Consider the following 15,773-nt stretch of genomic DNA (forward strand, 5'->3'; position numbering starts at 1 on the left):
AGCTCAAAGTGACCTTAGAAGATGTAATCTTGTATAGCCATTCAGAATAGATTAATGCCCTTCCTGGGTCCAGGGCGAGTTCTTCTTCTCTTAGTTCTCTCAAGAGCTGGTTGTTGGAAACAGCCTAGCACCACCCCTTCCCCTGCCATTCTCTCCTTTCCTCTCTCACCATGTGATTTCTGCACATGCAGGCTCCCCTTTGTCTTCCACCATGAGGAGAAGTAGCCTGAGGCCCTCGTCAGTTGCAGATGCTGGGCTTCATGCTTCCTGTACAGCCTGCACAATCATAAGCCAAACAAATCTCTTTTCTTCATAAATTACCCAGGCTTATGTATTCCTTTATAGCAACACAAATGGACTAAGACAGTACCCTCCCTATGGGGCAGTGTGCAGAGAGAAAAGGCCAGAAGACCAAAGACTGAACCTTGAGTCCTGAGAACAGGATCCAGGAGAAGGGGCAGTCAGAGGTGGGATGCAGCCCAGATGTGGTCATGGTGATCAAGGACGCATTGGTGAAGGTGGTCAGTGCTGTCCAAGGGCATGGCACTTGGCTCTGATCTCCCCAGCCCCACTGAAGCCTATTACAGATGGCTGCAAATTCTTTGACACCTCTCCCACTGAGATGGGGTCGGGGAATCTTTGCTTCCTCCATGTAAATCTGAGTAGGTTCTGTGACTAATGCCCCCCATAGAATAGAATGGAAGTTTAGCTGGGCATGGTAGTGCATGGCTGTAGTCCCAGCTACTCGGGAGGCTGAAGTGGGAGGATTGCTTTAAGCCCAGGAGTTCAAGGTTGCAGTGAGCTATGATCCTACCACTACACTCCAGCTGGGGCAAGAGAGTGAGACTGTCTCAAAAAAAAAAAAAAAAAAAAAGGAATAGAATGGAAGTAATGTCATGCCAGTGTCCAGTTCCAGCCTCTGAGAGACTGGCTGTTCTGACCTTTAGAATCTGGGAGCACTCAGTTGTGGAACCCAGCCACCATGTTGTGAAGAAGCCCCGTGCAGTGGTCCAAGTGACCAGAAGTCAAAGCTCCCAGTCAACAGCCAGCACTAACTTGTCAGCTGTGTCATGGAGCCCACTTGAAAGAGGATTCTAATTATGCTGCCCAAGCTGAGGCCACATGGAGCAGAGATATACAGTCCCTGCTGAGCCCTACTCTAATTACAGGTTTGTGAGCAAAACTACTAATTGTTAACTAAATTTTGGGGTGGCTCATTACACAGCAACATCTGGTTTTCTTGGTGGATTCAATCCAATGTGCTTGGGTCTCCCCTCCTAGTGCATGGCAGATGGTGGGGGTCATGGGAATTTCCCTCTCTCACTGCTCTCCCTTTACTTTTGTTCTGGTGGCTGGTGATCTGCACGGGGCTTAGAGATCAACTGTGGTCAGTGATTAGGGTGGTCCTGGGCCTCTACGGGGGTTAGGTATTAGGAAAGGTCACACAGGGTGGGGCCCATGTAGCCCCCACAAGAACAGAACAGAACAGAACAAGCCCTGGCCTCTCAGCTACCCATTGGCAATACCTTCTATTCCTTCCACTTGCATACAGGGAGACTTGAAAATCAGTGGTGGTGAGACTCCAAGACTATTATTTTTATTTCTGGACAAAAACATCTGCTTCACACACTGCGTGGCATCAAATGAAGAGGAAAGAGCTTGTATCCCAAAGCCCGGCTTTCTGTATCATCCACAAATTAAGACAGCATCTGCTGAGCCCATGCTGAGCCTGTCACAGTGAATAACTGGGAAACCGGGGCCTCTACTGAACCGGGGAACAAGTAGCCGAAGCACTTAAACAGCTTGATGCTTGTTTTTTGGTACATTTGTTTATTTAAAAAAGCATAGGAAATGAATAAAATGCCACCTAAAAAGTATCTGCAATGAATAAATTATTTCCAGTGAAGCACTGCAGATCCACACACACCAGTCCGCTAACCTTTACCAAGGCCATGTCCGGTGGGCTTGTGCTTGTCCCAGTTGACTCTTCCTTGAGACCTTTCCCTACTGTGCAATGACCACAGCATTGGAGACCAGTCCTGCATGCGCTGGCCTTGCTCGTAGGCATGGCAAACCACATGGATGGGCAGTGGGCTGGCATGCAGTAGGCTTCAACAAATGGCACTTCACTGTTTCCAGCGACCCTGAAATGTTTTACGTAAGTGGGGCCTGGGCTTTAAAGAAAAGAGCCAGGGTTCCTCAGGCTGGGCCCCTTCACTGAGGCACAGCTTCAGAAAATACTGGTCTCAGGAGCCAGCAACTTGTCCAGGAATTTTGAGCCCTCAGTTGAAGGAAAATGGCCACGTGGTGTCCTTGCAGGCAACAGTGATGTCGGTGATGGTGACAAGTACCCAGCCCAAGGAAGGCCAACCCCACCTTGGGTGGAATGCAGGGCACCTAGTCCTGTTTGGAAGGGGCTAGGAGGTTGGGGAAGGTTGAGAATGGAGGGCCAGGGCTCCACACAGTGAATTCAAATAATGGCTCTTCAGTGAGGGAAGGAAGCCGCAGCCCTCCTTTGGCCCTTTACGCAGGGTCAGCATCTGGGCTCACAAGGCCAAGGGTCACTGGGCAGGAACCAGACTTTCAGAAGGGAAAGGTGCCATAGGCAACGCCAAGGGCATGACTTAAATATCCTGTCCTCTGGAAAGTGTTCAAGAGGTCTTGCAGTACACACCATTTAGGAGACTATAAAATTCCTTTCATTTATGCCATGTGAACAAGTTGAGGCAGTGCGTTTCCAAGGTGAATTCATTGAATACAATGAAGTACATTTATTTTTTAAAGGAATTTTTTGCCACAGAAATATTGAACTTGGGACTGTGCTGACAAGCTCTAACATAATCCCTCTCCTTCCAGATCAGAGCAGGGGTGACAAAGCAAAAGTTCACAGGCACTGGGCAGGTAATTGGTATAAATGAGGGTGTGGGGCTGGATGTGGTGGCTCACATCTGTAATCCCAGCACTTTGGGAGGCCTAGGCAGGAGGATTGCTTGAGCCCAGGAGTTTGAGACCAGCCTGGGAAACATGGTGAAACCCTGTCTCTACAAAAAATACAAAATTAGCTGGGCATGGTGGTTTGTGCCTGTGATCCCAGCTACTTGGGAGGCTGAGGTGGGAGTATTGCTTGAGCCCAGGAGGCAGGGGTTGCAGTGAGCTGAGATTGCACCACTGCACTCCAGCCTAGGCAACAGAATGAGATCCTGTCTCAAATTAAAAAAAAAAAAAAAGAAAAAGAAAAAAGAGAAAAAGGGGAATGTGAGCACACATTGGTCTCATAGTCTACTCACCTGATTAGAGATTAATCCCAGTCTTTCTTTTTCATTACAATAAATGCAACCTGCAGGGGCATTGATCAGTAGAAACAATCAGCCTCATTGTGGGAGGTGATAGGGCGTGGTGTGGGCTGTGGTGACCTGGTGAAGTGGACACCCCTTCTAAAGGAGAGCTGGTGCCCAGCTCCAGCCAGTTGTTGCTAGGTGAGAATGTGAGCTCCAGCATGGCCAGATCTTCTGATCTGGATTGTTTTTTTAAGTGTTAGATTCCGCAAGCTAAACAAGACATCCCTGTGGGCCAGATCATTTTGTAGCCTCTCCTGTGGGAGTCAGTGGTAGGAAGGTGTGGTAGGCAGAATAACAGCACCCCAAAGATGTCCCGGTCCTAATCCCCACCTGTGGCTATGTTGTCTTGCATGGTAAAAGGCTCTTCCAGGACGATGAAGGATCTTCAGATGGAGAGATTATCCCGGATCTTCCTGGTGGGCTTTGTAAGTCAAACAGGGAAGTGGGAGGGCCAGTGTCACAGTGATGCCATGGGAGAAAAGTTTGACCAGCCACTGTAGCCTGGGAATGCAGCCAGCCTCTAGAATCTTGAAACGGCAAGGAGCCAGCTTCTCCCTAGAGCCTTCAGAAGGAGCACAGCTCTGCTGACACCTTGATTTTCATTCAGGGACATCCATTTTGGAATCTGATCCCCAGGACTATAAGCTAATGTGTTGTTTTTAAGCTACCAAGTAATGGGTTGAAGTGGCAACAGAAAACTAATGCAGGGGGCCACTGTTTGGTATATATTTAAACATTTTTAGAGGATGGGAATATTCTCTAAATTTCTCCTTAAATGTCAAAGTATTGCTGCAACTAGGAGAACCGCACATGGAAACTTGAGGAAATTTCCCTTGTTTCTAGGACTACGGGACAATGGGATGCAAGATGAATTTCCACAATGGGATAACCACGAACCGACCTAGAGAATCAGGAAGTCTTTTATCAAAGCACATATGCGTCAATGCTGCTCAAACACACACATTCTTTTCTGGCTGGACAGACTGTAAATTATTCCCACCTCCCGGGGGACAGGCACACGTTTATCTAGTGGTCGGGAGAAGTCACAACCCAGGCATCCAAACCAGTTAGAATGAGTTGTTACTGAGTCAGGTGAAAAGAGCTAGGTGGTTATACATCTGGTCTCTTAAATGCACAGGACCACCAAATAAATAATAATAAAAAGGCACATTGTCATTTTCATCCCAGGGACCCCAGTGAGAGTAGGGACCTCAGGTAGGCTCCTTGGAATTGGAACTGTTGTCCTGAAGAGGGCAAGCCTCTGTTTAACACTCTGAATCCAGGGCTTGCTGCAAGCCTATGCTAGGTGACTCAGGCCTCTCTCCTCTCATTATAGGCTGGCTAACCGCACAGCCTGAGTTGAGAAGGACATGAGATGTCATGACTGTATCCAGATCAGAATTCATCATTTTCAATGTCTTGCCCTTAGAATGAGTCCACTGAGCAATGTGAAGTTGGTGGTGTCCAGGAAAACCTCCTGCTGCTCCTTCTGTATAATTCCTCTTCTTTAGGATTTCTGGTTAGGAACACGGACGGGTGTCTCAGTGCTCTGCTTTATGAAACTCAGCAAAGTCCCTGGAATGGATCAAGTTATTCTGCTGGCTCCATGGGCTCCTGAGTGTTCAGTAAGGGAATGTCTGTGTCCTTGCTGCTTACATCCCCATTGTTGGGATGGGAGAAGGTGTATGGTTCACTCTCGGACTCAGGAGGGGAGCAAGGAGGTAGCTCCTCAGTGGCCAACTTTGCAGTTGGGGCCCTGGAGCATATGGTGGGTGGGGAGGGAGGGCAGACCCCCATGGTGCCCTGGAACGGCCGGTAGGTGTCCACCTCTGGCTGCAGGAACGACCCGCCGGAATCCTGTAGCAGATGCCCATACACCATGGTGTCCTCGATGACTGCATACACATGGGAGTCATTGTCCTTTCGCCCTTTCTGAAACTTTTTTGGCTGCCTCGGCATCTCAGTATTGATGTTGCCATTGTAGACACCCACAGCGAGGCCCTTGTTTGTCTTCTTTTTCCTATTTGGAAAAATGGAACAAGACAGAAGTCAGAAAGGCAAGAATCTTCGATGGGTACCATTGCTATGGCCCTGCTAGAGCTTGGATTCTTTAGGGTTCTGACCATGTCTCCCCCAAATCCCTTAAATTGCTCAGCATTTGAAACTGAAACTACCGTCCTCAGTGAACATTTAGAAGGGACCTGATTTTGTCTCCAGTTTTCGAAGTGGAAACAGAGATCACAGGTGGTAGAAGAGTGGCTTAGAGAGGGCACCTCTAACACTATCTGTGCTCAATTCGTTTTTGATAGATATGTGGTATCCAATGGTGGAGACATCTGACAATCCCTTTCCCCTCCATTCTACCAGAAACGGGCAGTGTCCCAGACCTTCTCAACCACATCAGGCTCAGTCATGCCCAGGTCAACCTTCCCGCACTCTTAGTACTTTCCCATAGCTCATGCTTTATGTCTCTTTTGCCTGGGAAAAGCTCTGATCATCTAGATTCTAAATGGTGATACAAGAGACTCAGGAGGCCAGGCTGTATCTTAGTTTTCAGCATGAGCTGGGGAGAGGAGAACTCAGCATCAGCAGAGAGACCCAGTGCCTCAGTAGTCACCCCCAACAGAGGAAAGAGCTAAAAAGAAGACAAAATTCAGGCTGCAGTGCCAGAGTTCTTCAATAACACCATTAGCATTTGGTTTATAATGTTCTTTGGTACTTGGACCTGCATGGGCATTAGCGCTTGCTGCCACAGAAAACAAAGCTTTGCTCTCCATCTTCGTGAACCAAACAGCAGGGAATGCTGACTTTTTAGCTGACCAGTGACGCAAATGGAGGACATTAGCTCAATTAGCGTAATGGACCATATAAGGCACAGGCTGGCAGTTCATAATGGTGGACAGGCTCTCTGTACTTTGCTGAGATAAAAATAAACCTGGTACCTTTAGCTTGTAACGCTGAGCCCCTGGTCAGGACGATGGGTTCCTAAGGCTCCTGCCTGAAGCCCTGTAATGTTTGTCCCCACTAAAACTCTTCTCATGCTATCCTGAAACTGACTGTTTATTTGCCTGTCTCTTCAGTCCCCCTGCCCCCATAGAAGAGGTTGTCTCACTCATCATTGTCCCCAGTACCTCAATGAATCCTAGTGCCCAGGAGACACTCAGGAAGTACCCGCTTAGTGAACAAGTTAGATGGCATTGTCTCTCCTCGTTCTCACTGCACAACCTGTCCATCCTCCCACAACAGCTTCGGCATAGACAGGCCTTATGCAAACCTGCCAGTCAGCAGCCTCACACAAGCAAGGCCTGTAGCAAGGCTGGGCTGATGATTCTCAGGCTTAAATTGGAGCTGTTTCAAGATGAGGCAAGTGCTGGATCTCTTTCCTTGTCCGATTCCCTCCTGATAAGCAACCTGGGGCCCACTGTAAATGCCACGCTTCCCCAACTGGGTGGGCTATTCCGTGCACCCTAGATGGGAAAATTCCCTGAGAGAAACAGTAACGTGATGTTTCCTTAAAAGCAGTCCTTTTTCCCCACGTGTTATAGGTACAGCCACTTCTCACGGAGAAAAGACCTCCTGCAAGCCAGTCCTTCCTCATCAGCAGAGACATTTGTAGACAGTCTTGTTGTAGACCAGGAATTTCAGTTGTTTGCTCAGGTCCACAGTTAATTTTTAAAAAAGAATTTTTTGGCTGGGCGTGGTGGCTCATGCCTGTAATCCCAGCACTTTGGGAGGCTGAGGCGGGCGGATCACAAGGTCAAGAGATCGAGACCATCCTGGCCAACATGGTGAAACCCCGTCTCTACTAAAAATACAAAAAAAAAATTAGCCGGGCGTGGTGGCGGGTGCCTGTAGTCCCAGCTACTCGGGAGGCTGAGGCAGGGGAATCGCTTGAACCCAGGAGGCGGAGGTTGCAGTGAGCTGAGATCGTGCCACTGCACTCCAGTCTGGCGACAGAGTGAGACTCTGTCTTAAAAAAAAAAAAAAGAATTTTTTCAGGTTGGCTTTTTGGAAGGTCAAATCATGCTAAGGAAAATAGCTCTCTTCTCTCTCCCATGACTTTAGTCAGAAATATGAGCAGAATTTATACAGTTTGGTGGCAGCATGGACTCTGTCTAAAAAGGTCAACATTTTCCTTTTATAAAATAGAAGCTCGGCCAGGCGCGGTGGCTCGTGCCTGTAATCCCAACACTTTGGGAGGCCAAGGCGGGTGGATCACTTGAGGTCAGGAGTTCAAGACCAATCTGGTCAATAAGGCAAAATCCCGTCTCTACAAAAAATTACAAAAAAAATTAGCTAGGCATGGTGGTGTGTGCCTGTAGTCCCAGTTACTCGGGAGGCTGAGGAAGGAGAATCACTTGAACCCAGGAGGTGGAGGCTGCAGTGAACTGAGATTGCACCACTGGCAACAGAGCAAAACTCTGTCTCAAAAATAAATAAATAAATAAAACAGAAGTTGTCCTCCTGAGGGGATGGAAAGAGAGACCGAGGCAGTTAACTGGGCCTTCCTTCCTCTTGGCCACAGGCCTGGCCTCTGTTATATACCTGGAGCCCAACAGACAAGGATAAAGCAGTTTGCTTAAGAAACTGCAGGAGAACAAGCTGGGACAACACACATTCATTCTCCTTAAGGTGACGGAGGGAGTGGTTTCAGAGGCACAGTCTGGCAGAGCCTACGTGAGCATTTTCTTGCCAAGATCACCCCTGCTTGACCAATCTACTGAGCAAACAGCACTCTGCCTGCAGGGGACTTGTGCTGAGGCAGCTGCACCGTGAACTACAGGTGAAAATGTCACATGTGTTTTTTATCCCCCCCTCACTCCCAGGCATGGGATTTTTTTTTCTCCTGAAAGCATGGCTCACACCCGGCAATATTGTTTAACATTGATCTTCGGGGGAAAAAATGGGAAGCAAGAAAACAAAGCCAATAATTAACAACCACCCAGTCTGTGTGATCTGAGGAGGCATCAAATCAGATAAAGAGAGTAAGAGATTCCACCTACTTCTTTTTCACACAGCAAATGATGAGTCCGAGGGCAGACAGCAGTAAGGCTCCACCTCCCACCACTGCGATGAGGATGACAGTCAAGTCTGTGAGCAGAGACATAAAGAGACAGATGAAGAGGCAGCTGGTGTTAGCTCTGCAATGAACTTGAGGCATCTCCAAAAGCAGCTGCCATTTTTCCAAAGGTGAAGCGCCATACATGTGGCTCCTTGTGTGCACATGGGGCTCCTCACATCACAAAGTGTTTATTTCCTTTCCTCTTGGATCTGGGTCAGCCAATATAAGGCAACTGTGCCAGTTTTGGGCCTAACTTTTAAGAGGATGTCAGCTTGCACTTTCTCTCTGAGAGAAAGCCAGCTACTATGTAAGAAGTCTGACTATGCTGAGACCACCATGCTGTGAGGAAGCCCAAGCTAGCCATGTAGAGACTCCACCGGGGAAAAAAACCAACCCAGTGAGAACCAAAGGCCCTAGACGTATGTCTCCAGTTAAATTCTCCAAGCCATCCTCTCTATTTGTTCAAGGCTTCTGGTTGGGGCCCCAGATATCCTGGAGCACAGATAAGACACACTGCTGTGCCCTGTCTGAATTCCTGATCCATAAATTGTGGGTAAACAAAATGGCTATTGCCTAAGCCACCAAATTTTGGGGTAGTTCATATATAGCAATGAACAATTGAAACAAACTGAGGGACCTACCAGATCGACTTCAAAGGCTACTCCTGGCCTACAACAGGTGTGTTCCACTGATTGCCACAGCCTGTCTTGGAGAAGAGAAGAGCAGAGGAGGGTAGGAGAAAGCAGGGAGTCAAAAGTCAGAAGTGAGGCAGCTAAAGGGAGAGTTCTTTCCTTTGTGCTGTCCTTTTCCTGCAGCTGCACAAAGGAAAAAGAAAACAAATCAGAGGGAGAACCCTGTACCAAACAGGGATTTAGAATGTCTTGCTTGTTCACCAAGAAAACAAGAGGTGAGATCCAAAGGAAAGAGGAATGGAAAGAAATGACAGAAAATGAATCTAAGAGAGAAAGAAAACCCAGGAGGTAACCTGTGAGTGTGGAGAGGTTTTCACTTGTGACATTTGGCTCCCACCAGTTCTCTTGAGGCTAACCAGTTGTGTGGCTTGGATGGACCCCCAATCACTCTGACCACCAGAAAGGGAAAGGGAAAAAAGCAGTCTCCACAGTCCCTTCTGGTTCTGACACTGTGATGCTCTGTGCCTTCACTGAGTAAAGGGCAGACATGGCCCCACCACAGCCTGCCCTGCCACACCTGCATTCCCTTGTTTGATACCCTTCAGTGGTGCCCACGACTTTGAGGAATAAAGGCAAACTCATCATCCTGGATCCAAAGCCTCCCAATTGAGGGTATTTCATGGATTCCAACGTTTCACTGAGACTAAACAAAAAACCATGTACCTGTCAGACTTTTCAGGTCCCCATATTTTAATTCACGAGACTGAATCCCGTGATACTTTTATAAGGTGGCTATTATTATCTACTCTGTGTAGATGAGGAAGATCATAGGTGTGAAGAGACTTCCCCTATGTAAAAGAGAGATGAATGATAAAGGATGCTGGTAGACTGACTAAAAAAAATCTAGGCTGGCCAAAAGAATGCAGTTGAAGGCATGGTGTGTGAGTTCCTAACCTAAAAATATCAAAAGACCTTATATGCCTCCTCCAGTCTCTTGTGGATCTCTCTGTCTCTGCCATGAAAACGGCCCAGGCTGGAGGACAAGAGACCATGTAGAGTCAAGCCAAGTAATGTCAGTTGTCTCAGATGATCTTGGCTGAGCCTCAGCAATTTGAAAGCACCAAGCTAAGATCAGCAAAGTCCTCTAGCCAACCTGCAGCTGCCAGCAGGTGCATGAATGACTGAGCCCTGATAAGTCCAGCTCAGACCAGAACTGCCCAGCCAACGTTGGAGCAATAATAGATGGCTGTTACTAAGCCACTATGTTCTGGGATGGTTTGTTACTCAGCACTATTGATGCAATAGCTGACTGATACATGGACAGTCAGGACTCAGTCTGTGTTTCTGACTTGTCTCCAGGCTTGCTCTCTATCCTCCAGCTGACAATTTTTTGTTTATCACCGTCCCTAAACACCCTGAAGGCCCTTACCCACAGTCCTTGGGGTAAGCGTCACCGAGAAGAGCAGGTCTAGCTGCTTGCCGCTCGCGGGGCTGCAGTTAGAGATGTTGACCCAGAAGCTGTGATGGTGGAAGCTTGGCTTGGGGAGCACATCCTCGTCCAGGCTGAAGATCTCCTCAGCCCGGGTCCGCTGCTCCTGGATGATCATGAATGCGCGCCCTGTCTGGCAGACCACGCCGGTCCGCTCCTTAAAGAAAGTCAGGCAGGCCACCTGGTCTCTGGGCACGCTGATGTTCCAGGACACCGAGGTGAGGGATGGCAGGCCCCGGTCCCAGTTGGGTGTCCTCAGGTAGACCTTGCTTTTTGTGTCGGGGGTCACCGTGAAAACGCCTTCCTCTGCAGGAAAGGAAGGGAGATCCAGACAGATGTTTCATTCAGTCAACATGAAGAGGAAAGGGAGCGGTGGAGGAGACGAAGTCCAACTGTCCAGACCAGCGCTGTCTAACAGAACTTTCTGCGATGATGGAAATCTTCTAGATCTGCACCATCTGATAGGGTAGCCACCAGCTATATGTCTGCTGAGCCTTGAAATGTGCCCAGCATGACCAAAGAACTGCATTTTAAATTTGTTTTATGTTAATTTATTATTATTAGTTATTTTTGAGAGGGAGTCTCACACTGTTGCCCAGGCTAGAGTGCAGTGGCACGATCTCTGCTCACTGCAAACTGCAAACTGCAACCTCCACCTCTCAGGTTCAAGCAATTCTCTGGCCTCAGCCTCCCGAGTAGCTAGGACTACAGGCATGAGCCACCATGCCCGGCTAATGTTTTGTATTTTTAGTAGAGATGGGGTTTCACCATGTTGGCTAGGCTGGTCTTTTTTTTTTTTTTTTTTTTTTTTGAGACGGAGTCTCGCTCTGTCGCCCAGGCTGGAGTGCAGTGGCGCAATCTCGGCTCACTGCAAGCTCCGCCTCCCGGGTTCACGCCATTCTCCTTCCTCAGCCTCCCAAGTAGCTGGGACTACAGGCGCCCGCCACTATACCCGGCTAATTTTTTTTTGGCATTTTTAGTAGAGACGGGGTTTCACCGTGGTCTCGATCTCCTGACCTCGTGATCCGCCTGCCTCAGCCTGCCAAAGTGCCGGGATTACAGGCGTGAGCCACCGCGCCCGGCCTGCTAGGCTGGTGTTGAACTCCTGAGCTCAAGTGATCTGCCTGCCTTGGCCTCCCAGAGAGCTGGGATTACAGGCATGAGCCACTGTGCCCAGCCTCATATTAATTTAAATTCAAACAGTTGCTATGTGGCTAGCACCACTGTATTGGTCCGTGCTGGATCAGTCTCAGTCAGAGTAGGTACTCAAGACTTTTGAAAAAAACAAAACAAACAGGCAAACAAAAACCAGGCTAGTTTCTCAAACTGGTGGTTATCTCAGCTTCCCTTCAGAAATGCTCTCAACATAGCTACTATGTTCATCTACTGCCCTATTCCAGGGTGGGGTTGGTATAGACTGATTTCCGTTTCAGAGATTAAAATATCTTCAGGTTCTGGGAAGAGTTCTGGAACTGCAAAGCTGAAAGACCTCCTGACATGTCAACTAATCCCTTCTTTACCTTCAGGAGAGATAAAACCCACACATTCCACAGTGATGAGAACGTATCTTATTTGCAAAGACTCCTCAGAAGGAGTTTCTCTGGTAACCTTGGAGATATCAGGCAGCCTGGACCCACCTTAATCTTATGACCAAAGATTCTTCTCCCTCCCACTCACACCTCAGAGAATATGAGTATGAAATAAACATCAAACAAAGGTCTTGGTCAATTTTAAAATGGCCTCTAACTTAATGTTCTTGGAGCAACCTGTAATGGTGACTGTGACTTTTAAAGTCAACCATGTAGAAGTCACATTGTGAGCCATTTAGACCTCATTTACTGCCTCAGAACATGGAGACCACATGCCAGCCTCCCAGGAGGGTCGGGTCTGCCCAGCCGTGCCGCTGGACTCTGGCTCCAGAGACTCATCTCCCTCCCAACGATCCTCCCTCTGTGCTCTCTGCACTGCATTTTGAATTGTAAAAGCAGAGTCATAAAAATGTCTGCCTAAGGATTTTTATGTCACTACCTTAAAAATCTGGGACTGGGGAATATTTGGCTATTTCTCATTTATGTCCTGCCTGCTTCCAAAAAAGACTCAAACCTGATTATGTGTTTTGCTGCCTACCAACCATCACCTCCCACTGTCAGAAACATTTTTGATTTCTAATCTCAGGAATTTTCCATGCTAGGTTAATGGTAAAGTCAGGATTAGGACTCACTATCTTTCAAATTTCTTGCGCAAGGACCAGCATTTTGAGCTATCCCTTCTTTCCAAACTGGCAACTTAATTTAGGTGATCACAGAACTAAAATCAAATAAACGCTTAAACTAAAAGGGCATGGAGATGGGGGAGACCCCCCTTACCTTTGAAATAAGGTATAAAGGACACCGTCAGACCCTGCCTGGAGGCCTCTTGTCGGAAGCTGGGGGCAAAGGTGCGAAGGGTCACCGAGATGTTCTGCTTCACCTGGATCTGCTCGATAGAGCCTCCTGGGCAGAAGGAGCCGAAGTACAGGTCCTGGCTGGGTATGGCACTGGCCACAAGGTAGCTGAAGCTGGTGTTGCAGGGCTTCTCATGCGTATGCTGCTGCAGCTTCTGGGCTGGCACCAGCACCAGGCTGAGCCTGTCCTTGGGCACCAGCAGCTTCCAGGAGAAGTCATGCAGCTCCACAGGCAGGTGGAGGATGTCACTGGGCACCTGGAGTGAGTAGGATTTCCTTTGGCAGTACCGGTGGTCTGTGCAGCCTGGAAGAAGTGGGGCATGCTAGCCGTGCACACAGGAGACCAGAAGTGCACCCTCCCCAGCTCTCCCGTCAGCCCGAGGTTGGGTGTCTGCATGCTGCCCTGTGTTTCCCTTTGGTCTCTCTTCTCCCACCCTGCCCTCTGCTTCTGGCTCCTCTGTGTACCTTTTCTAGCGGTCCCTCTGCTCTCTCACATTCTTACGGTTTACTAAGCTGGCAAACAAACTTCTGGGTAGTACTCAGGGTTGAAATTTCCTCTCTTTTTTTGCTTAAGTTCTTTCTTCTGTGTATCTGTGTCTTAGATGCTAAGTGTCACGGGGCAGGGCACAGGTTTCACTCCACCCAGACGTGTTGCTCACGAGGCAGTTCTGGGCAGTGGTTGGAGCTGTGACTGGCGTTGGGGAGATGTCAGTTTGTCTTCTGGCTCTGCCACTTCCTAATAGGGTGTTCTCGGGAAGGCTACTTTGCCTTTTGTGGCCTTAGTTCCTGCATTTGTAGAGATGCTAAGAGCACACATCAGAAGTCATGGTAGCCCAGCAAGGAGGTGGCTGTTGGTTTACTGGCCTTCCGTCATCAAACTTTTTTTTTTTTGAGACCGAGTCTCACTCTGTTGTCCAGGCTGGAGTGAAGTGGTGCGATCTCGGCTCACTGCAACATCCACCTCCTGGGTTCAGGTGACTCTCCTGCCTCAGCCTCCCAAGTAGCTGGGACTACAGGCACCCACCACCATGCCCAGCTAATTTTTTGTATTTTTAGTAGAGATGGTGTTTCGCCATGTTGGACAGGCTGGTCTGGAACTCCTGACCTCAAGTTATCTGCCTGCCTCGGCCTCCCAAAGTGCTGGGATTACAGGCATGAGCCACTGCGCCTGGCCAAACATTTTTTAAGTGACTAGTGCATGTCTAGCACCGGTAGGGGCTAACTGGATGAAAAACGGAACGAGCCAAAGTTCTTGACCTCAGGAATCACAGTCTTGTGTGAGAGAAGACAAGAGGGCAGTGAGTGTGGAAGTGGGGTGTGGGGTGTGGGGGGATGGGGATGGGAGAGGCTGGGGAAGTCTGAGCAAAAGAGGAGAGGATCTCACAAGATGAAGATTGGAAGGCTGGGCAGAGAGACATAAGCCTGAGCATGGGGCAGTACGACACACTTCTGAGGGCTGCAGGCTCTACCTGAGGCTGGTCCCAAAGGGATGTGTTGACACTCACTCTGCTTGCTTCTTGGTCACCCTTGCTCACCTGCACTGTGGGTGGGGTTTTTTTTTTTTTTTTTTTGAGTCTTACTCTGTTGCCCAGGCTAGAGTGCAGTGGTGCAATCTTGGCTCACTGCAACCTCTGCCTCCCAGGTTCAGGCCATTCTCCTGCTTCAGCCTTCTGAACAGCTGAGATTATAGGTGCCTGCCACCACGCCCAGCTAATTTTTGTATTTTTAGTAAAGATGGGGTTTCACCACGTTGGCCAGGCTGGTCTCGAACTCCTGACCTCAAGTGATCCACCAGCCTTGGCCTCCCAAAGTGCTGGGATTACAGGTGTGAGCCATCGTGCCCAGCCAGGTGGGCCTTTTTGATATGATTTACAACCTACCCAGGGAACCCCACTAAGGCAAGGCAGGGAGAGAAGAGCTATCCATAGCCTGGGACAAATGCACTAATTCAGGGGCGTACTTATGGTTTTTTCCACATTCATCCACAGACGCGTCAGATCATCACAAAGGAAGGAGATTTTGTGTTTGGAGCCAGATGTCAGGGTGAGGTTGCTACTGCAGGTCCGAGATTCTAGACACACGAAACAGCCAGGGACAAACTTGCGGCTCTGTTTGACGGGCCGTGGCTCGATGGTGAGTGACATGGCTCGCTCATTACTCAAGTCAACCACGTAGATTTTATCTGAAACCACAAACAGAAAACAGGCATGAAGCATGGATCAGCAGCAACCACAGAAAATGGCAAAAATTGGCAGAAAACCTCTCCTGAGGAAGAAAATGGCATATCAGATCATGGATGGATAATGTTGGGAAAACGTATTATTAAGGCAACATTACAATAACTATAAAAGAAAGTTAAAAAGAAAAATAATGGACTTCACTGCAATAAAAACAAAGAGAAAATCATTATAAATGTGGAATAAACACAAATTATAAAAGTGAAAAAAAGATTAAAATATCTGTCTGATGATAGGTGCTACAAATAAGGTTAAAGGACAAAGGACACATCAGGAGAAAGTGTTTGCAATATAGAATGATTGAGCAGCTCACGGAAAAGGAGATATAAATGACCAAATACTTAAAATATAGAAAGTTCTTAATGTCACTTGTAATCAGAAAATGCAAGTTAAAACAAAGTGTTACTGTTTCCCACTCCTCAGATGGGGGGAAATGTAGATGTCTGGCAATACCGAAAGCTGGGGAAGCTACAGGAAACAGGCTCTTTGGCACACGGCCGGTGGGAGCCTGGAAAAGCCTGTTACAGAAACATGGGAATTAGTAAAAGAATGAACTCTTGTCCCTTCTGGGA

The 15,773-nt window shown here is 48.2% G+C and overlaps 1 protein-coding gene across 1 annotated transcript; it reads right to left on the minus strand.

The window, feature by feature from the left end:
• Nucleotides 1-1,572: 1,572 nt before the first annotated feature.
• Nucleotides 1,573-15,140, minus strand: LOC100604377 (CUB domain-containing protein 1). The gene is made up of 5 exons (XM_030808984.1): nucleotides 14,925-15,140; nucleotides 12,888-13,268; nucleotides 10,462-10,827; nucleotides 8,342-8,429; nucleotides 1,573-5,358 (listed from the first exon to the last, which is right to left on the minus strand). The coding sequence occupies exons 1-5, from the start codon at nucleotides 15,106-15,108 to the stop codon at nucleotides 4,929-4,931; spliced, it is 1,449 nt and encodes a 482-aa protein (XP_030664844.1). The 5' UTR covers nucleotides 15,109-15,140; the 3' UTR covers nucleotides 1,573-4,928.
• Between the last annotated feature and the right edge of the window lie 633 nt (nucleotides 15,141-15,773).

Source organism: Nomascus leucogenys, unplaced genomic scaffold, assembly GCF_006542625.1.
Source record: "Nomascus leucogenys isolate Asia unplaced genomic scaffold, Asia_NLE_v1 000164F_6703866_qpdss6647452sc, whole genome shotgun sequence".
NCBI classification, from domain to species: Eukaryota; Metazoa; Chordata; class Mammalia; order Primates; family Hylobatidae; genus Nomascus; species Nomascus leucogenys.

Bases quoted from the DNA above. Each gene is read 5' to 3' on its own strand.
- LOC100604377 (XM_030808984.1), bottom strand. From the start codon at position 15,108: ATGTCACTCACCATCGAGCCACGGCCCGTCAAACAGAGCCGCAAGTTT. The intron at 8,430-10,461 runs GTAAGGGCCTTC...CTCTGCTCACAG, and splicing joins GCTTACCCCAAGGACTGTGG to ACTTGACTGTCATCCTCATC. The intron at 5,359-8,341 runs GTAGGTGGAATC...TTTTCCAAATAG, and splicing joins ATTTGCTGTGTGAAAAAGAA to GAAAAAGAAGACAAACAAGG.